The sequence below is a fragment of the Barbus barbus genome, assembly GCF_936440315.1.
Source record: "Barbus barbus genome assembly, chromosome: 18".
Lineage (NCBI taxonomy): Eukaryota > Metazoa > Chordata > Actinopteri > Cypriniformes > Cyprinidae > Barbus > Barbus barbus.
In genome coordinates this window covers 2,364,544-2,387,846 of record NC_136746.1, presented here as the reverse complement: position 1 = coordinate 2,387,846, position 23,303 = coordinate 2,364,544, and the positions used below count along the sequence as shown (strand labels likewise).

At 38.7% G+C, this 23,303-nt stretch overlaps 1 protein-coding gene across 2 annotated transcripts; it reads left to right on the top strand.

Annotated features, from left to right (window-relative positions):
• The first annotated feature begins 224 nt into the window (after nt 1-224).
• Nucleotides 225-23,216, top strand: LOC306884723 (GTP-binding protein 2-like). Of its 2 annotated transcripts, XM_079440870.1 has the most exons (13): nt 275-588; nt 1,594-1,674; nt 2,173-2,199; nt 2,509-2,693; nt 3,518-3,626; nt 6,247-6,444; nt 7,408-7,582; nt 15,363-15,582; nt 16,191-16,326; nt 16,731-16,789; nt 18,917-19,088; nt 19,242-19,406; nt 21,852-23,216. In XM_079440870.1, exons 4-13 carry the CDS (start codon nt 2,560-2,562, stop codon nt 22,032-22,034), a joined length of 1,551 nt encoding a protein of 516 aa, XP_079296996.1. In that variant the 5' UTR covers nt 275-588; nt 1,594-1,674; nt 2,173-2,199; nt 2,509-2,559; the 3' UTR covers nt 22,035-23,216. The 2 variants fall into 2 exon arrangements, with proteins under 2 accessions (XP_079296995.1, XP_079296996.1); XM_079440869.1 differs by lacking the exon at nt 1,594-1,674 and having other exon boundaries at nt 225-588.
• The last annotated feature ends 87 nt before the right edge of the window (nt 23,217-23,303 follow it).

Sequence of the window (23,303 nt, the reverse complement as noted above, 5' to 3'; positions counted from 1 at the left end):
TGATTGCAGCATACCGAGATTATGAATATTCATCAGTCACTCAAATTATTAAAATACTTCCGTCTTCTTTTATTCTAGTGTTCTCACGGGATCTATTCTATTCTATTCTATTCTATTCTATTCTATTCTATTCTATTCTATTCTATTCGCCCGTTATGACAACGTATCAAAGAGCAGTAACATTATACAAAACAGTACCAAATAAGAAAATATATTTCGTTCCCTTTCGCCTGACGTAATGCGTAGAAAGTTTGCATGACGCACTTCCGCAAACTTGGAGCGGAAGTTGTGTTGTTGTTGTGGGGGTTGATCCCCGCCGGCTCGAGTTATTTAGGATGCTCGGCTCGCTCTGTTTGTGTTTATATCTGTCTGAAGCGGCGGGCTGAATGGCGTAGTCAGACACGGTGGTTTTCAGTCGCATGTCGGTGTTATTTGAGGGTTTGGGCCGGGATGGACTCGCTCTTTGGGACCGCGCTAAAGTCCGGAGCTGCAGGCAGAAAAACCGCCAAAAACGGCAGCAAAAAGTGCAAATACCGCTCAGCCCGATATCCCAAAACAAGCAATAATCCGCCTTATCTACCTCCAGAGGTGAGTTTGCTCTGGTTGAGCTGAGCTCAAACACATCTGTCTGTTTTACAGCGAGCTGTCCACTCCGCTTCCGGTTACTGCTTTTATTATATATTTATATTTCCTCCTGGCAAGACTATATGTTTGTATATCTCCGGGCTTCTGAGCATTGCGTGATGAATCTTCATAACATACATAGATGAAGCTGTAAAGTATACATTGCATTGTATAATGTCAATATACCAATCTCTTGAAGGAATGAAGATATGTTAGGGTCATTACTGTAAAGTGTGCTAATAATAAAACAGGTGGAACATGATAATTAGCCTCTCTAGAAGCTCAAAACTAGCCGAGTGCGTTGTAAACATTATAATAAACACGAACTGAATAATGTGAAATGCAGCATACACATCTTTGATAGCATAAAAACATGCTTTTAAAATCAAATATAAAGAAATGTAACACAAAAATTCTGGAAATGCACCTATAAATTATTTACTAATAAAATATAGCCTATATGTACAGTATTTTACAGTAGAACTTCATGTGTCTTTTAACATATATATTACAATAATAATAAAAAAAACTGTTATATTGTTGTGGCAAATCCATTTGAAAGAAAATATATTCCATATAACCTGTCCGTTAATTTGAGTTTATAAAACTGCTTTATAATTAACTTACATAAGAATTAGTGCTGGCAAACAAATAATCGCATCCAAAATAAAAGTTCTTGTTTACATAATATATGTGTGTGTGTGTGTTGTGTATATTTATTATGTATATATTAATACACACACATACAGCGTATATTTTGAAAATATTTACATGTAAATATTTATATTCATATAACGTGCATAATATAAACATATTTTTCTTAAATATATACATGTATGTGTGTGTATTTATATATATTATATACCTAATAAATATACACAGTACACAGTAATAAGAATTGGATTACAGCATATTAGAGAATTTGAGAGAATTCATGGTTTTCACTTTTTTGTTTGGCTGGCAATAAAGGAGAGCTTCGGTAAGAAAGAAAACACAAGACGTGGACATCAAACGATCAATAAAGATGAGAGAGAAGGAGTGTAATGAGAGGTTGGGCCGTTGCATGAATCATTACTGTGTCCGTGTTGTTTCACTGCAACAGCTGATGAATGCTGATTCAGTGCTGTTTCTTTTACACTAGTAGAGTCACTCAGATGATTGATTACTGTAGTCGTTAGTGGGACTTGTTGAACTAGATTGTTAGAATTTTAATGAAAGCAAAATAATTTTATCTAGGGCTATGTTCAACACCACGTTTTTGTTTGTTTTCCTTCTTCATTTTGTCTGTACTTAAATTGTGACTTGTTTGGCAATTAGCAAAGCTTGCTTCAACTTACCTGACATGCAGTTAAAATGTGATTTAATGCAGTGTGTCTGATCTCAAACGACGGTTAAAGTAGTAAGATGCGTATAGTAAGAGGCTATTCAGATCTGTTGACTTTGTTAGCGGTGTCAGCGCGGCTCTTTCTCTTCTTTGTGCTTTTGAATCCTGACCTGTGTGACTTTGAGCTCGGTTCAGCGTTAACTCTGTCCTGTCTTTTGTTTCAGGCTGAAGAGGGAAACATCGAGTACAAGGTAAACTCTCCACACGCTAACATTGCACAGATATTCACCGAACACAACGGAGCGCCTCAGATTTGGACATGAATGTTTGTTGAAAGAATACATAATGTTTTGCATTGCTTTTATTCATGCATACTTACCCTGTAAGTAGCTAGCAGTCTGAGCGTCTCCTGTGTAAATGCATGCAGTAGCAGATTAGCAGAGCTTTTTATACACTACAGCCGCCGCCGGCAAACAAAACAGTGCTGACGCTCCCATCATTACTGCCCAAATCTCAGCTAAACATGCTCAGCCGGACTGTTGTTGTTGTGTGTGTTTTAGCTGAAGCTGGTGAACCCCACGCAGTACCGCTTCGAGCACCTGGCCACGCAGATGAAGTGGCGCCTGCAGGAGGGCCGCGGGGAGGCCGTGTATCAGATCGGTGTGGAGGACAACGGGCTGCTGGTGGGCCTGACAGAAGAGGACATGAAAGCCTCTCTCAAAACCCTGCGCAGGATGGCTGAGAAGTACGAACACACAGACACAGCTTTACACGCTCATTCTGCGTGCTAATGTTAACCTGACAAACTCATCTTGTCTCAGTTATATCAAATCAAATATCACAGGAGCATGCAATTAAAAGTAAAAAAAACCCACCTGCAGAAAATATTAATGAAATAAAAGGTCACTTTGTGACTGTCTTAACGCATTTAATACACATTTAAAAAGTGCACTTTGTAATGATGTCAACGCTTTTCTATATAAAGTACATTTTAAGTCTTTGTTTTAATCATCTTTTGTTGTGCTTTAAAGAAGTACACTTATTTTGTTGTTGAATAACGTAAAAACACATGTAAAGTACTTAATATTAATTTTAACCATAGTGTTATTTTTCATTACTAAATTGCAGATACATCATTACAAATGTGTGATTACAAATATATTTAAATACACGATATGCTTGTTTCAATAGAAATGATATTAAAGTATATTATCATGCATGCCTGTCAGTACTTTCAGCAGTACTTTAACCATATCTAAAATATAACATGAAATTAAATAAAAGATGCACTTGTGTCAAAAAAGCACTCTGAAGTTCAGCTAATTGCATTTGACATGCATTTAATCTTTCATTTAATTCCAGTTAAGTGTCAGAAAACATTATATTCAGTTTGCACTGAAGTATATTCTTTTAAAGTGTATTATTTCAGTCATTAGCACTCTTAAGTATGCTAAAGTGTGCTTGTTGTCACGAGAAGGGCTGCTGTGTTCTTGGCTGGTCCGGTGAGGGTGACAGCCGCAGTGTAGTGTTGTGTGTGTGAATGCTGTGTGTGTGTGTGTGTGTGTTCAGGGTGGGTGCAGACATCACAGTTCTCAGAGAGAGGGAGGTGGATTACAACTCGGACGAGCCTCACAGAATCGCTGAGGTGCTGGTCAGGAAAGTGCCAGATGATCAGCAGGTAATCGTCTGCTGTCTGTGTCATGTTCATCTGGACCCGTATACACAAAGTGGTTTATTGCTAAAACTAGCTCCTACATCTGAAACGTTAGGAGTAGTGAAGAGGACTCCTAAATCACGAAGACCAACTCAAATGGCTGTTACCGGCAATCTGCCTCAGAATATAAACATTTTAGAAACATTTGACGATAATGAACCTTTAGGGTTTGGAGGTTATCCCAACTCCAAATTTTCCTTTGATTATATCCTTTTCATTAACCAGTTGGGCAAGAAGTAACCGCTGTTCTTGTGTCCAGTTTGGTTTGCATGTCTTTCTTAGGGATGTGCGGGTCTAGTCGACGAAACAGTACAGCTCCTACTAGTCGACACTGATAACAATACTCGATTACACGAGAGAAAAAACATGATGATTACCATCATTTTAACGTTACATTTAAAACATTTTAAATAACAAGTTAAAATAAAACTTTTGAAAAAGAATACATATCAAAATATATAAATATTTTTCAAAGCGTATCTGGGCAGAATCTAACCTCTCATGCGTTTTCTTCATGTCAGTTGCGGCGAGCTCAAAATGACCAGGCGAAAGACCTGCAAGGTGTGGGATTTTTTTTAATTAGAAGGAGATGGAAAAGTTGTGTAAACTGTGTAATGTCAAACTGGCTTACAATAACTCTACTGGAGCGATGCGTAATCTTATTCAATACAGGCGCACATGCAATAGCTTGGAGGCTAGCCAAAGCCAGCAATGTCAATCTTTCATACGTCGCTGCGGTCCGTGATCCCATCCGCGCGATCTATTCTTCTAAACGAAGACCCACTTCGGTGGTGCTGCTCTTTTCAAAACTGTCTGCTTGCTTGCAGTTATCTCTCTGCGTGCGTGTGACTTCAGTTCCTGCCGAGCGGCAGGAACTTTATTTTTTTCAAGTGCAGAATCGTCTAGTCCAGTCTTTCTTTTACTTACTTTACTTTACTTTTGTCATTTAGCAGACGCTTTTGTCCAAAGCGACTTACAAATAAGAAAAAGTAACTAAAACTAAAAAGTTACAACTCTATAAATACTATCTACCCACATATTTAAGAAAATAAAGAAATTAAATAAAATTAACACATGCATATAACAACAACATTTCAATAATAAACATATCAATGAAAAAATTAAATAAAAAGCTACTACTATCCCTTGCCGGTGTCCCTGCCCGGTGGAGTCGCACGGTAGAGTCGATGGTCTTTACACTCTTTACTTTCTCCAGACCATGTTAACGTGTTAAATTCACTGAACAAATGCGCATGGTCTGAGTAAGTAAAACTAGCATTCTTTTGTTTTTAGACAATATAGCCAACATGAAGTACATTTTTAAAAGCCATTTTAATGCTATTCCTTGATAAACGTTCCTATTTTTATTTTTTTTACTTTTGTTATAATATGTTGGCTAACTTTATATGAAAATGAAGAATTCTGTCAGTCTATTGATTGATTTTCCATTTCTGCATTGCTCCAGCTGATCTGAATAAATAAGCTATGCACCGGTTTATGCTGAGTATATGCTCTTTCTTTTTTTCTGTTTAACGACCACCTAATATTAAATGATGATAACGCGAGGCAAGCATATGGCATAATCATGACCTATTTTTAGCAGAATTCATTTGTGATTCGACCGTGTGATTCAAAGATTTAAGTATTTCAAGTGTAGGCGGTTATATAGACACACGCACTTTTTTTTTTTTCTTTTGCCCTTTTTTTGGGGGTTTGTAGTTTTTAGACTAGTCGACTAGTCGGATACAAAACTTCCGTTTAAACGACAGTCAAATTAGTCGTAGCGCACATCCCTAGTCTTACTATCTGCCACAATTATTCTACTCTGTTAATTAAAAGGCGGTTTATATGCATCCACTAGGAGAAGCATACATGTAAGAGACCGACAAATTAGCCAAGGGTGGTTCTAAACCCTTTCTAAACCATTTAAACCACTTCAACACATTTGAATGAAGAGCGCACACACTGAGAGTTATGATACGCACCTTCCCCACACCACTATACCTAATCATTGTGTCTCATATGCACGCCAAAGTCAGTTTTTGCATATAAATAGCACATCAAATAGAAACAGAAAATTGTGCCATTGACACGCACTTGCATGAGACTGTCATTCACTTTTGCATCCTCTCGAGCAAATAAGCAAATATACAAAATATTATGTCACAATGGCTGTCTTGACGAGTATCCAAATAAACGCAGTCGGCTACATCTTAAGCATAGACCGTTAAGAAAATATTGGATGTTTCTCAGTATGCATTTCTTATAGTAGACTAATAATGTTAATCAAACAACAAAAGAAAAACATGAGAATCACTCTCTAAGTAACTGTAACTTTAATAGGTATTGTAATAGTTTTCATAAGCACAGTAAAATACTGTTCATTTAGGTAATTTGTATCTCTAAAACAAAGTTTGTCTCGGCAGCTTAGTGAATGGGTTTTAAGAGAAAACTCTTAGCTGAAAATTTTTACTGCTATTCAGGAGAACTCTTAGTGGTAAGATAAAATGTTTTGTGAATACGGGCCCTGATGTGTTTGATGCTCTCAGGCCTGTGTTAATGGCGTTGTGTGACGCTTCTGCAGTTCTTGGACCTGCGGGTAGCGGTGCTGGGTAACGTGGACTCGGGGAAGTCCACTCTGCTTGGTGTACTCACACAAGGAGAGCTGGATAACGGGAGAGGGAGAGCACGACTCAACCTCTTCAGACACCTTCATGAAATCCAGACCGGACGGACCTCCAGTATCAGCATTGAGATCCTGGGCTTCGACAGCAAAGGAGAGGTGAGAACTGCTGCACTGTGTGCCTCAGAACTGAAGAGTGTCACACATCACTTTATTTCTATGATAGGATGTCAAGTTTCATTGTTGCTTGGCAGCTGTAAACAAACTAAGCTCAAAATCTGCCTAACCCCATTTTATAACAAGTTCTGTCTTGCCTGGACTTGTTTGGGATGTGTCCCGATTTGTATTTTTGCAGTATTCTTTCACTAATAACTAATAGCCACACACATATATTTACTGTTGCATCGTGGTTTACACATTTCTGCTGTCACATTACGTACGTACTGCCCAGCCGTAACTTCATCCTAAAGGTGTATTATGGATTATCATAGAGCTGCACAATAAATCGCATTTTAATCGAGATCACGATTTCTGCGTCTCTCGATTTAATAATCATAATCCTCTTCGATATTTGCCTGCTGGTTACTTATCCTGACAACATTTCCTTTTACTTTGACATTTGTGTTATTTTGCATTGATACCAAGCCTCCACAAGAGTTCATGGTTGCGGTTGCCAGATATCAAGAGTTCAAATCCTCCAATCGGAGCTGTTTTCATAAATCAGTAAATCTTTTGCACATTGGTTTACTTATTCTTCCCAACCTGGTAACCATGCACGCGCGCACACACACACACACAGACACACACACTCACTCTACATTATGGATAAAGCACTCATGAGCTGAAAATACCTGTAAAACATGTAAGCTGGAATATAAAATAAAATAACGTGTGTAATTCAGGCAGTATGTTTTCTTTCATGCAGTTGTTTACTAAATATGCGGGCAAACCATGCGAGTTGACCATCTCTTAATTTGTGCTAATGTATTGCAATAATTCTGATTAAATGTAAAAATTGTCAAGATTTTTAACCATTTTTCATGCTGCTCTAGATTATCCTCAGCATTAAAGATGAACTTTGCATGTGTATGTTGATTTGCATCGGTGTCTGTTCTTATCTAGGTGGTGAACTACAGCGAGTCCCGAACGGCGGAGGAAATCTGCGAGAGTGCCTCAAAAATGATCACCTTCATAGACCTGGCAGGCCACCACAAGTATCTCAAGACCACCATCTTTGGCTTAACCAGCTACTGTCCAGACTTTGCCATGCTCGTGGTCAGCGCCAACACCGGCATCGGTAAGCATTTACAGCACGGCTGACATTGTGCCATCAGGCTGCTGTTTGCTTGAACCTGTTTATCTCAGATAGTGCCGGTGAAGAACAGTCTGATAAATGTCAAATCACACAGGGCGGGTGACACAAATAGACCTCATAATGTTTGGACACGTCAATCCATTTTTGGCATGGAGAACATCTAATCAGCTGTTCTCCTGGATACTCAATAATCCTAGCATATGATCTTATGTAATGCAGAACGTCACTCTTAAGTGCCCCCCCCCCCCCCCCCATTCCGTCTGTGTACCATGCCCCAAAATACTTCAGGACTGTTCTGGTCCTGGACCAAAGTGGGTCTTGAATGAAAATATAGGGAAACTGACGAGGCAGTCTAGTTGTGACTGCAGACCATCCACCGCCTGTAATTTACTCCTATCCTGGTTTAATATGAAGCTGTAAGCAAGCCATTTGTAGGTTAATTACCCTTAAAGGAACATTTCACCTAAAAATGTGCTCACCTTCAGGCCATTCAAGATTAGGATGAGTTTGTTTCTTTATATTTGTAGAAATGTGTCCGTGCATCAGTGTCTCAGCAGTGGATGCTCTGCAGTGAATGGGTGCCGTCAGAATGAGAGTCCAAACAGCTGATAAAAACATCACAATAATCCACACCACTCCAGTCCATCAGTTAACATCTGGAGAAGACAGATGCTGTGTGTTTGAAACAAATCCATCACCTGAAATCTGTTAACTCTGTGTTAAATCTTAAATATCTTCAATTCGGCTGTGATTGAGTCACTTGGAGCAATTTCTTGTGCAGTGTGGACAGAAACTTGGTGTAAAGCATTTCTCCTGCTGCCATTAACCGTATAATAACCATAACCAGCAGACCTGTTAGTTTTTATGAGTGATAGTTTGCAGATTTCTTGCTAGATTGTGTACAGGAGGTGTGCCTCCTGGTCCTGGAACAACATATGCTGACTTGCCACTATGTTGTTTAGGTTTTGGGAAGTAGAGTGTCAGAAATAGGAGCTGATATTTGGGCGAGCGGGTCATGCACGTCTTTAAAGGAGAACACGATGCCCTGTCCGCAATGCTACACCAGCGCACTTAAATTATGCAAGAGCAGACGGAGGCGGTGGTGTACAGTATCTGCTGCACCTCTCTGAGTTTGACTTTCCATAAGCAAATCCATGCAAACACAGGCATGTCCAGTTCTCCAATCATTAACCGGCTGGACTTTGGACAGATTTTACTGGCCTGCCACAGAGGCAGCTAGACGTGACCCGCTGTTATTTCCATGCTCTGGACTGTGTGAATCAGAGTTTAAGGAAGGCATGTCAGTGACGCTCAATGCCTTTGGCTGTCAGATGACCTGCTAAAGCTTATCACACGCCTACAAGACACATTCTGACAAGGGTTTCGCCGGCCGCAGCCATCAGCTGGAAGGTGCAGGGTGTATTTCCCGCACCAGCAAACATAACCACTCCCTCACTGACTTTGAGTCCATCACAAACTAAGACTGCTGATTGAGCTGATGCTGTCTCGTGTCCAGTCAGGCTGATCAGACAAACATTTTCTGTTCAGAACTGCACACTATGGACGTAATCCTTATCTGTGAAGCTATTATCTCAGATATGAGTGTTTCACTTTCACTGTATCGCTGGGATTCCTGGCTCAGTGAAGTATGAATAATTGCAATTAGATGTTTTTTCTTTTGTATAAAGGTGTAAATTCTAAAACAGAATTGAAATATTGGTACATGCACATAACTGTGAACTTAAAGTACTGAGTAATAGAAGACAGCTAGGAGTAGGTTCAGGGTAATACATAGATATTACCTAGTAATAGCAATAGTAAGTAGTCAAGTCTCCTTTATTTCTATAGCACTTAATTAGGGCTGTAGCTATCGATTATTTTAGTAATCGAGTATTCTACCGATTATTCCATCGAGTAATCGGATAAGAAGTCATTTTTCTTTATTAAAGAGCAATACTAGATATACAAGAGCAAATAAGAGATCTCTTAAAATAAAAAACTAATTTGTTTCCTTAAATAAATATTTTTATGGCTGAAACTGCATACATTAATAACCGTTAAAACTAAACCCATTTAATGCATTTAATTGCCAAATTACATTCAAAATGTAATACAAATATATCAATAAAAATATAAAAATGAAATAAAAATACAAAAATCAATTTCACATTACTTTAAAAAATGTAAACGGTACAAACTAAAACAAAGGCATAAATCAAAATAATAGTAATAAAAATAATAATACCTAAACATTGCATTTATGTCGTGCAACTGAACTCAATCTAACAAAAGCTCAAGCATGACCTAAGCCTTAATGTCTTCTTGGAAGGCTTTGTGGCTTTTGTAAAAGGCAAAAAGCAGTGGACAGGAAGGTAACTTGAACAACACAATTTCTGAACACATTTTTCTGCAACATGAAATTAGAGTTATTTGGAGAATAAACCCTCTTAAATATCTCTCTACGTTCTGGTGTGTGTGTGTGTGTGTGTAAAACTTGTTTTTGATATTCTGTGTGGTCAGTTCACAGCAGTGATAGAAATTAATCAATAAGTTTAAATTGATTTTTACATTTTATGGGCATTTTGTATCTTTATAAAGCCTTTTTTTTCTAAAAGTGTGCATCATCTTTTGAGTCAAATGCTTACATTTAATCAGTCAATTAGAATAATAATACATTTGAGCTGTTACCAAACAAATGATATCAGTATCAACAAAATTCATCTTTGCAATGCAGAGGAAACACAGAAGCTGCATCTGAAGAGGCGTTTAAATATAGGCCTATTTACACACTATTAATTCAGCTCAGACGGACATGAATGCATTTCACCTGCAGTTACAAATGCATAAGTAATATTTTGTTATTTTAAACATGAAACATTGAATACTGATATCTACAATTATTTTAAAAATGAAAAGATACTTTAGATGTGAAATTAAATCCGTCAGTAGGTGGCAGCAAGTCACTGTTAACAAGTGAGTCATTGCAACTGAACCGAATCATTTAACGGTTGATTCATTCAGGAACGAAACACTGTCATGTTGCTCTGAGATGCAAAACATTGCTTATTGTTTTAATATTGATGATTTTGGCATACAGCTCATGAAAACCCAAAATTCCTATCTCAGAAAATTAGCATATTTCATCCGACCAATAAAAGAAAAGTGTTTTTAATACAAAAAAAGTCAACCTTCAAATAATTATGTTCAGTTATGCACTCAATACTTGGTCGGGAATCCTTTTGCAGAAATGACTGCTTCAATGCGGCGTGGCATGGAGGCAATCAGCCTGTGGCACTGCTGAGGTGTTATGGAGGCCCAGGATGCTTCGATAGCGGCCTTAAGCTCATCCAGAGTGTTGGGTCTTGCGTCTCTCAACTTTCTCTTCACAATATCCCACAGATTCTCTATGGGGTTCAGGTCAGGAGAGTTGGCAGGCCAATTGAGCACAGTAATACCATGGTCAGTAAACCATTTACCAGTGGTTTTGGCACTGTGAGCAGGTGCCAGGTCGTGCTGAAAAATGAAATCTTCATCTCCATAAAGCTTTTCAGCAGATGGAAGCATGAAGTGCTCCAAAATCTCCTGATAGCTAGCTGCATTGACCCTGCCCTTGATAAAACACAGTGGACCAACACCAGCATCACTGACTGTGGGTACTTGACACTGGACTTCAGGCATTTTGGCATTTCCCTCTCCCCAGTCTTCCTCCAGACTCTGGCACCTTGATTTCCGAATGACATGCAAAATTTGCTTTCATTCGAAAAAAGTACTTTGGACCACTGAGCAACAGTCCAGTGCTGCTTCTCTGTAGCCCAGGTCAGGCGCTTCTGCCGCTGTTTCTGGTTCAAAAGTGGCTTGACCTGGGGAATGCGGCACCTGTAGCCCATTTCCTGCACACGCCTGTACACGGTGGCTCTGGATGTTTCTACTCCAGACTCAGTCCACTGCTTCCGCAGGTCCCCCAAGGTCTGGAATCGGTCCTTCTCCAAAATCTTCCACAGGGTCCGGTCACCTCTTCTCGTTGTGCTGCGTTTTCTGCCACACTTTTTCCTTCCCACAGACTTCCCACTGAGGTGCCTTGATACAGCACTCTGGGAACAGCCTATTCGTTCAGACATTTCTTTCTGTGTCTTACCCTCTTGCTTGAGGGTGTCAATGATGGCCTTCTGGACAGCAGTCAGGTCGGCAGTCTTACCCATGATTGCGGTTTTGAGTAATGAACCAGGCTGGGAGTTTTTAAAAGCCTCAGGAATCTTTTGCAAGTGTTTAGAGTTAATTAGTTGATTCAGATGATTAGGTTAATAGCTCGTTTAGAGAACCTTTTCATGATATGCTAATTTTTTGAGATAGGAATTTGGGGTTTTCATGAGCTGTATGCCAAAATCATCAATATTAAAACAATAAAAGGCTTGAACTATTTCAGTTGTGTTGTAATGAATCTAAAATATATGAAAGTCTAATGTTTATCAGTACATTACAGAAAATAATGAACTTTATCACAATATGCTAATTTTTTGAAAAGGACCTGTATATATATATATATATATATATAAGTTAAATAAACTTTATTCAGCAAGGATGTTAAATGGATAAAATTGATAGTAAAGACTTCTATTGTTAGAAAATATTTCTATTTTGAATAAATGCTGTTCTTTTAAACTTTTTATTAATCAAAGAAAAAAGAAACACAGTTTCCAAATAAATATGAAGCAGCACAACAGTTTCAACACAGATAATAAATCAGCATATTATTATGATTTCTGAAGGATCATGGGACACTGCTGGAGTAATGATGCTGAAAATACAGCTTTGATCACAGAAATAAATGCTATTTTATAGTATAGGTATTAAAATAGGAAACCAATATTAGAAATTGCAATAATATTTCACTATATCACTGTGTTTTCTGTATTTTTGAAATTAATACAGCCTTGATGAGCAAGAGACTCAAAGTCAAAAACCTGATAAATAATTGACCTTGTTTTTGAGTCTATAATATAGCCCTAATATAATATATTATCAAAACAAACTATTTAAACAGATAGAATAGAATAGAATAGAATAGAAACTGAAGCAAAACTTAAGCTGAGATCTGTTAAATATAAAAAAAAAACGTGAACATATGCATTCTTCTATATCTGTCTAAACATGGTTATGAAGTACAGTTTGTACAATACTCTTGTGTGTGACTGTACATGTTTCAGAGTTGTTACCGTTCTTTGCCCATCCTCCACTATTTCCAGCACTTAATCAAGCCACTCTTCTTTAATACACGAGGACGTTTTATTTCACATGTCATTGTGTTTGTGTTGTCTCTCGTGTTGAGCGCACCGCAACATTTGAAGTATTGAGTTTCTACAGAGACTCATTTGGTGCATATCGTTCTCTTTCTATGAAACCGGCTCTAACTCTGTCGTGACATCAGCTCTAGAGCGGTTTGCCCGAGCATTGCTATTATTCCCCTTTTACTGGTGGCATTCAATCAAATGGCTTCCCAACTCATTTTTGTGTGCTCAAAAATATATATTTTTATTTAATTATTTCTTCTGCGCGGTCGCGCGTGCGCTCAGCTTAGAGGGAACACTGCGTGGGAGCCCTGTATTTAAGGTAGCCCGTCGGGCAGGGCAGTGATGCATTTTGGTAGCTCGGCTGGAAAACACACTAGGACGTCGGGCTAGAGATTTTGCGAGCCTGACATTGTATGTAAATGCAGAATTAATAATACTTTCCAAACAAGTTTTCTGTTTCCCACAAGATGATAACGTGGTGTCACTTCCACCTTGGCCTGGTTAAACTGTGTCTCCATCAGGAACATCTATTTGTGTATGATAATGCAGAGCAGCTGTGACCGCCGTGTTTGTTTACATGTTGCTCATCCACACTCAGTACCTCCTCCTGTCTGCACACTCCCTCAGGATCAGATCCTCTCAGCCCCAACACCAGAGGCACCCCAGCCCCGGCTGACATCCACAGCAGCTGCCAGAATTACTTTTCATAGATTGACTTCACCAGACGGCCTGCATAAAGACAGAAAAGTACTTTGATCAGGAACTCCACACTCGTTTGACCAAAATGTAACATAACTAACCACAGTTTGTTCTAGGGATGTCCCAGTCAGGTTTTTTGGCCCCGATCCGAGTATCTGCCGATAGCGAGTCCCGATCCGATACTTGTATATTCCTATAGGATTGTATGTTTGGTGCACACTTCAGGTACATTATAGTTAAAATAAATATATGTATGATTGTTTATGTATGTATAATACAAGATACACACTCTCTTTGTATGTGTATGTGTATATGTGTGTGTGTGTGTATACAGACATTGTCAAAGGCAGATGTAAATATGTTACAATTGTAGACGTTGTGACTTTTATGGTCACAGTTATGAATATGGGACTACTGATATAAACTTCTTGTATTTTATATGTACAATAAGCAGAATAATTGCAACATAGTGTTAAGGTTAGAAAGCATGAAGCTCACGGTGTCAGAACGCCAGTCTGTCAGTCAAGTCCAAATCAAGATGCAATCCATACAATGTGTTATGGCAAGGACGTCTCAGATAATCTGATGGCAGATAAAAGTAAACGATGATTGAGAGAGTTACACATTGAACACAGAAGCTCAAACGTGTGACGCACTAGAACAGACCTCATCTCTGCACACTTCTTCTTCTTTTGGTTTTAATGGTGGTTGGCACATACCGCGACCTACAGCACAACACCGGCATGACAGCTGACGTAAAATATGGATTGTGCTCCGGAGAGCCGAGACCCATTGGTTAAAAAAACGCGATACTTGAGATGGGCTTGAGACATCTCTAGTTTGTTCTGTTTACGTACTTTTCAGGATTCGGGAAATATGTAATTAATCAAACCACAGTAAAAAAAAACTGGCTTGGAAAAAGATAATCATGATCCACTGAAGTTCTTACAGGAAACACCACTGAGTTTAGTGATCATTATCGCCTGGATTTTAAAACTAGGCATCATGTACTTAACGAGTTTGTAAACAATTATCATATACTAATAGATTGAGGATCACACCGAACACAACAAACTTGCACAGAAAGAGACACACGACTGTTATATAAGAAGAAGAAATGGAGCAATTCCAGTAGGGTCCTTGCACCATCAGTGCTCGGGCTCTAAAAATTGCCTCAAAATATAAAATATTGTCTGATTTTCTCTGACTGCATGGAATCATATTCTAAAGCAACTACTGTGTGGATCACACACTGTGATATTGTATTTATTTATTTATTTATTGTTCTTTCTGCAGACTGGTTCTGACATTCAGAAACTAGTATTTGCTCATCCATCTGCAAATCAGGGAAAGAATCTGTGCAAAAGTTATACAGTGTATTCCAGCCCTGAAGAATTAATAATCACACACGTTTTGAGTAGACTACACTGTTCTGTTTGTGGATATCTAGCTTACTTGCTATTAATGTCTCAAAACTGAATTTCTTTGAAGAACTGATGCCACAAACCTGGTAAAAAGTGTACATTTTGATCCCTGGAAGTTAATTTTAATTGGTTCCTTTTTAAGTTTTTAGTTTGTGTCCAGTGTGTTTCAGACAGTCAGTAGGTGTGTACCATTTGAGGTTGAGATTAAATGATGTAAACATGCAATACTGACCAGATCAGAGCTTACAACTGAAAACATCTGACCTGGTTGCTTGCTCTTTGGATGTGTTTTGTTCTCTTTGCTACGCCCCATTTCTCCATGTAAGATGTGTACTCTCTCTCTTCTCTCAGCGGGGACGACACGAGAGCACTTGGGTCTGGCCATGGCGCTGAAGGTGCCCATCTTCATTGTGGTGAGTAAGGTGGACCTGTGCACCAAAGGCACCGTGGAGCGCACCGTCCGACAGCTCGAGCGCATCCTCAAGCAGCCGGGCTGCAACAAAGTGCCCATGCTGGTGTCCTCCACTGACGACGCCGTCACTGCCGCCCAGAAGTTTGCACAGTCACCCAGGTACACCCACCCAGATGCAGAGTGATCAGAAGACATAGCTGTGATGTTTCTTAGGCTGCACAATAAATCGCAATGATATCGCAATCACATTTAAGAAAAAGCTGTGATATTCATGCGTGCATCTTGTCAGTGAAGCAGGGTTCTGTGATCAGTAGTAAATCTCCATCCGAAGGCCAGAGAAACTCCAAATACCCAAAAGTGAAGAAACCCAGGAAATCGCTATAAACAGAAGATTTAACTGCTTTCATTGATTCAACGTGACTAATAAACACACGACTGTGACAATATATGGTTTATCTGAGTTCTGATTATAATTTAACTTATAATAAAGTATATAATAATGCAATGCCTTTATCACTGCTTAGAATAGGATGAAATATGTTGCATGCCTTATTCTGTGTAAGAAGCCACATCATCTCACAGAAGGATTTATTTCAAACACTGGACTGACGTTATGAAGTGAGTTTGGAGTAAAAACATGTTATTAAATGTGGTATTTTCACGTGCTTTCAGATGGAGCAGCGCTTACTACACAGAGCCGTAGTTCACTGAGAAGCTATCACGCTCAAACTTCATCAGAATCTGTTGTCTGTCTTGTTCTCCTGCAGCATCACCCCTATCTTCACCCTGTCCAGCGTGACTGGAGAGAGTATGGATTTGCTGAAGGTCTTCTTTAATATTCTACCTCCCCTCAGCAACAGCAAGGAGCAGGAGGAGCTCATGCAGCAGCTCACCGAGTTTCAGGTACAGCTGTGCTCTTCATACAAGGCCCTCATTAACGATCTTGAGTTGTTCTGAAAGGCTTGGCATGTATGTGAATGAGAAAAGGTGTGGAGAAAACTTGCAAATCAACAGTTCAACGAAGTTGCTCTTTAAAATTTTCTAAACATGGTTGATTAAATATAAAATAACTTAATACTGTGCATTCCTAAGGGCAAAGTATTTTCAGGACTCAGATAATATCTGGAATTTACGAGAACTTTCTATTTTATTTCCATGTTTCTAACCCAGCACTATTGTGTTACTGATTATGAATGGATATCAACCCAAATTGGGTAAAATTATCACAGCGTCCTTACCAAATAAAGTTTTTTCTTTGTTGTTTTTAATGTCTCTCCTTCATGAGTTTGTGTGTTGTGATCCTGTAGGTTGACGAGATCTACACCGTGCCGGATGTAGGGACAGTAGTTGGTGGGACTCTTTACAGGTGTGTCCTCCTTTCTTCCCTCTTGTGTGTGGCGTCCAGTACGGAAACAAATTAACATAAAATTGCTTTTTTATTAAGCAGTGGATTTACTGAACAAATGGCTCTCTTTAAATAAAATTCAATTATAAAAAAATTTCTATTAAAAATCTACTTCAGCTTCTGCTCTACATTACTATAAGATTACAATTAACAACAGAGCCCAAATAGTAATGTACTATTTATTTTTAACTATTATAATCAACACTCAACTTAAAAAAATTGTATGCAAACATGTAATGTGCACATATTGCAGTATTTAAATTAACTTCTAAATCAGGGGTTTTCAAACTGTGGGTCGTAGAGTGGGTCGCACAAAGCCACTTGGCGGCAGCTAAATGACACACACACAGTTCCTAGGGCTGGACGAATTGCGATATTGCTCAATGCAATTTTCGAAACACAAAGGCTGGGATTTAAAACATGCTTTGTGTGTTTTGAAGCGCGGGTGCGCACGAGTTGCAATAACAGTGAGGGTCTCAGAGCGACGGTTCATTATTCCTTTATATGCATTTAATCCATAAATTGTCTGTAAAAAGCATTTCACATGTACGGGTTGAGCGGGGCACAAATGCGGGGTTGATTGTAACACTACACAAACATTTCCACATGCTAGCAGCGGGTAAGTGCTGTGCAGGTAAAACCTCGTTCCCCGATCTCAAGTGGCGCTATAGTGACCGATGCTAGAGGCCGTGACCTTTAGCCTAGAGGTCTGCAAGCCCGTCGGGTCCCGGCACGCTGAGTCCATTCGGGCTGATTACAGATCGGGCTCGTTTAGCTTCTCTCCTTTAATTGTGCCCATATACGCGCAGAGCACAAATGGTGACTGTATGAAATGCGGATTATATTATAACTATTACACATCGCCTTAGCAACACGCAACACATATTTGCACACATTAGCATACAGGTGACACTTGACCATGCAGAGCATCAGGGAGAATTTGGAGCACGGTTACTAAAAGTTCCCAATGCTTCGGGAAAAGCTGCATTTTGGATCGTCCATGCATTTGATGATGATCCTGACTCACCGTCTCCTCATGGATGCGCCTTTAGAGTTTTTCAGAAGCGTTCCTTCTCAAAACCGAAACTTCTTTTTTTCTTTATTTTATAAAAGCATGTTTTGTCGTGTTTTGAGTGCACATAAATAAAACTAGACCCTTTACAGTTCCGAACAACGTAGCCTATTACTCTTACCTTTTATGAGCAAAAATGACACACATTTTGAAATGTTTCAAATGCAAGTGATCGCTCTGGCGCCTCCATGTGCTGTAAAGCGCGCTTCAGCTTCCACTCTCCGCACAAACGACTGGTTATGCGTCAGTGCACATTTATCTAGGTTAAGCGTTTAAACTAACATTGTGGAGCTGTTGTATAACTATAAATTAAATTTTAGACGTGGCTTAATTTATCAAACATAGGCTATGATCAACTCACTATCTTCCACTGGCCGCTTGGTCGTTACTTTAAAAAACTAAAACTTACATTTAAGAATAAAAAAATGCTCCAAACTTTTTTTTAAATTTAACTTGATAAAATAACGCAACAAAATACAATTACTTTGCTATTTCATACAAAACTGAAGTATTTTAATAGCTGAAACAGTAGTATAAGCTGTTTTGGGAGAAGGACTCGGGTCGGTAATTCTGATAAGCTGTCGGACACGGGCCGGGCTAGGGCCCGTGCAGGGCTCTACTTTAGTCTCCTTGTCTTTCCTCAGTTGAAACAATGATTGAGCGATTAACATGAGGCATGAGATGTTCATTCGTGTTTATTTCGCATTAAAACTAGTAGCAAAGAGGAGGGGATGATCACGCTGCCGTTAACTGAGGTGCCTATACAGCAACCACATCAGAGAGCATCAAAATGGCATTTATTGCTTGAATTTCCAAAAAAAATTCACATAATTTTAAAGATGAGACTTTGTTTCTTATCAAAAGTAACAATATATAAAACTGGAAGTTTCCAATGAAGTTCCACTCGTGCAGTGGTTAAAACAATGCTGTGTTTATGCGGTACACGAAGCGAAAGAGCCGGACAGAATACGTGCACCATTACACCTCTAGAGTCTAATGAATGTGTGTTTGTTCAGTGGGATCTGCCGCGAGGGAGAGCAGCTGGTGGTCGGACCCACGGACGACGGGAAGTTTCGTGAGCTGACGGTGTGCAGCATCCAGAGGAATCGCTCCGGGTGCAGGGTGCTGAGAGCTGGACAGGCCGCTACTCTGGCGCTGGGAGATTTCGACCGTTCACTATTACGAAAGGTGAGCTTGTCTATTGGTGTCTAGAGTGTAACGGCCATTGAAATGGACCAGGTTTTAAAATGAGCTGTTATACTAGGATCTTTGTTAATTGTCCATAGAAAAAGACTAGTGTAAAGCATATAACGCTGTTATTTCCTGGTTGTTTTCTGGCAGGGAATGGTGATGGTCAGCCCAGAGATGAACCCCACTATCTGCTGGCGCTTCGAGGCTGAGATTGTTTTACTCTTCCACGCCAAAACTTTCCACAAGGGCTTCCAGGTGACGGTGCATGTGGGCAACGTTAGACAGACGGCCACGGTCGAGGCTCTGCAAGGAAAGGTGAGTCTTCTCCATCTGGCTGATTGATGGGTGGCTGGATAATAGGGTTGTGACGGTCAGGAAATTTTCTGTGTCACAACTACTGGTGGTAATACCAGTATCAACGTGGTGGTGGTGGGGGGGGGGGGGGGGGGGGGTCGTTTGAGGTTTCACTCTTTTCCTTGCTTTTCTTCGGTTTTAAATGGCTTGTAAAAGCTCCGTGTGCATTTTACTTTCACTTTCAAATTAGCGGCAATTCGGCATCAATTACTTGAATTCAATTCAAGCAACAACAAAATACAATATATAACTCTTATTAACAAACGAATAAAAATGCAACATGCTATATGCCTAATATAAAATAACATATAACTTACAAATTTTAAATAGGTATACAAAACTGAAAATCAGTAAAGACTGAGGAACACATAATTATAAAATGTAGAACGTTTATTAGCAAATAGGTTAAGAAAGTTTGGAAGCACAGACTGCACACCTTGATGTAAAATAATGGGAAAAAAATCACACAGTTTAAATAAAATAAAAATCAACAAATACTGTGGAACCAAATAAATGAGAAACGAATGTTAAAACACCTTCCAATATCACCTTAGATAAATGGCAAGTCAACAGGCTTTTCAAAACCCACAATATTTTTTAAAACAGGTGCTTTTACATTTAGTTTTAAGCCATGCATTAATGAACCATTAATGCAGCCACTTTTTTAGTTTTCTATTGCGTCAGACGTGTTTTCTCACTCAACTTGAAAACTTAAAGAAAGTTCAGAGTTCCTCGCGCGTAATTACGACTTTGTGGTGACATTCATGTGTGTTCAACTTGTGAATACAATCTTTGCTGGATCCGTGCATTAGGTCTTAAAGTGACAGCAGCCTAATATACCTGCTGCTTCTGTGTCCTTAATGTTAATCAAACTAAATCACTCACTGCTATGACGGAGTCATTTTAGTAGCTCTAATATGAATCAATACATATTTACATTTGATGACTTTACTCAGTATCTGTAGTGTCTATTTCTTGTTAGTATGTTAGACCTGAAGCCTTAGAACAGATATGACTGAAATAAAGAGTGCTTTATTGTGTTTTATGTGTGCTATTGCTGGTAAATGTCCTTGATCAAATGTGTTAGGCTAGATTGTGAAATTTTAATAGCGTTTAAAATGCTATTTCTACAAAAATAACCCCCAGAGATCAGTCATTAGTCCACTGGATTTAGAAAAATCATTCCAGGTTTAAGAGGTGTTTCATCAACTACTGATTAACACTCATTTTTATTTAAATGATCAGTCAGTAGGTTATTATGCCATGTATTACTTTGTCTTTGGAAGGCTTTTGTCTTTCAAACACATTAAAATGCACCAATTCATGAATTAATATTTTTTTGTCATCTGATCCTCTTTCACCTAATATAGTTACTGGAAGTTTTTAAAATAAATATTTTAATTAAATATTTGCATGTTCACGGTTCTCTGACGTTGGTTATGGTCACATGACATGCAGGTAAACAAACAAAATATTGAATTTTAGTAAGTGGTTTATTTTGATTTGATTTTAAAAGGATTTATTTTAATTGAACATTTTTATGATTTAATTAATTATTAGCTTTTCATTCAACTCGAAAACTCAGGTCAAACCCGGTTTGGGAAACTATTTGTGAGCCTGGAGCACAAAACCAGTCTGAAGTCGCTGGGGTATATTTGTAGCAGTAGCCAAAAATACACTGTATGGGCCAAAATTATTGATTTTTCTTTTATGACAAAAATCATTAGGATATTAAGTAAAGATCATGTTCCATGAAGATATTTTGTAAATTTCCTACCATAAATATATTAAAACTTAATTTTTGATTAGTAATATGCATTGCTAAGAACTTCATTTGAACAACTTTAAAGGAGATTTTCTCAATATTTAGATGTTTTTGCTCCCTCAGATTCCAGATTTTCAAATAGTTGTATCTCAGCTAAATATTGTCCTATCATAACAAACCATACATCAATTAAGACTTATTTATTCAGCTTCAGATGATGTATAAATCTCAATTTTGAAAAATTGACCCTTATGACTGATCCAGGGTCACATATGATGTTTAATGCGCTTCATGGTTTTAATAACAACAAATGATCTATATTTTCTTACTCTTTGTATTGTTTTCCAATATGGTACAAGATTATCCTATTTTATAATCAGTGTGATAAACGAGATCAAAAGCAATCTGATTATATTGCTTAAACTAGTGTAATTTAATGATTATATTATATTATGTTACAAATTAAACAAACTTGGTAATCAATGATGGATTACCCAGCTCTGAGCATGATTATATATCGGTATTATGAAATGAAATGACTGTATTGTGGTTTGGGTGGTATCACCTGCCCCCAGACAGAAACCAGATCAGTCGATCTGTCTGTATCAGTGAAAGGTCCTGTGTCCATCTGTCTCCTGCAGGACGAGCTGCGCACCGGCGAGAAAGCAGTGGTGCGCTTCAAGTTCATCAAGCACCCCGAGTATCTGAAGGTGGGCGCCAAGCTGCTCTTCAGAGAGGGAGTCACCAAAGGCATCGGCCAGGTCACCAAACTACAGCCATCCAAACACAACTCTTCTCAGCACGCCCCAGACTCAGTGCTGTGAGGCTTGAACTCGAGCGGAGCTTTACCTGCGTTTACAGTCATCCAGCAGCGTTCAGACGGCACTGAACAACACTCTCAGCCTTTATAACCCCACAATCCTCCTGTCACTATTCACTCACCAAAGGACAGAGATTGTGTTTCAAGACAGCAGATTTATCTTTAGGTAGTTGTGTTTTTATTAGCGATGTCAATGAAGAATATGGTGGCAGCTACAGTCGTGAGAGTGAAATCATCGCTCTGCTGTACCAAATGCCAGAAAGCTGCCTTTTTATTTATTTTAGCATTTTCTAAAGGGGTTTTTTACTCTCAAGCTTTAACAGCACAGGCTAGAAGTCACCAAGTGTCCTTGTGCTGCTCCTGACGCTTCAGAAGTCGATCTGCCTTGACCGGTCTCTGCCTGCACGCCAGTGCTTTAGTAGCTCAGGAAAGCATTACGTCACACGTCACTGATTATGCAAAGCAGCCGTTATTCCTGCTCTCCGTCTCGTTTTCTCTCTTGGGTCTCTAAGCTGCAGTCACTAGTATAGTGTGTCTCTCTGAACACTTGGTTTGGTGCTAAGGCTTTTGATTGGTTGTTTTTAGATGTTTGTTAGCTAGCGCTGTCCTGTACCCATCGCATGCATGTTGGTCTTTAGTACTGAGTCACATATCAGGACATGTTCACGCTCAAGTTTCTACTGCATCACTGTTCTGTGTGCAATTTTAGAAGAAAAAATGTATTTGAACCAAAAAAGACAGTACATTTATAGAGAATGTCATAGAGAATTCTGGACGTTTTAGTTACTTAGATTTGTAATCATTTCTACTTTCGTTTTACACCGAATGTCTCTTTTCTGGCTTTACATGCTAGATGTTTTTTTGAGATTTTTAAAAATATTTTAGCCTTATTTTTTTGGTGAATTGGAATATTTATGTACAAATTTGTTTGTATATTGTGATGTACATAAATAAAAGTTTATTACAGTTAACGCCTGGCCTGACAGTGATTTGGTTGTGAACTCCAGCCTGTTTTCTGTTGACTTGTGCTAAAATGAAAGCTGATCAACTCAAACAGGACAGCTGATGATTTACATCTGTATCATAACGCTTCGTCTGCCACATACTTACAGGAAGTGACATTCACCTCAGAATTATTTCAATATGAGCAAAGAAGCCTGTGAAAATAAATTTGCTTTTATTCTTCAGATCTTTCATGCAGAACAATTATTCCCAAAAATCTTTCTCACTGAAGTTACAATGGATTATATTTCTCATAGTTATAATGTATTAT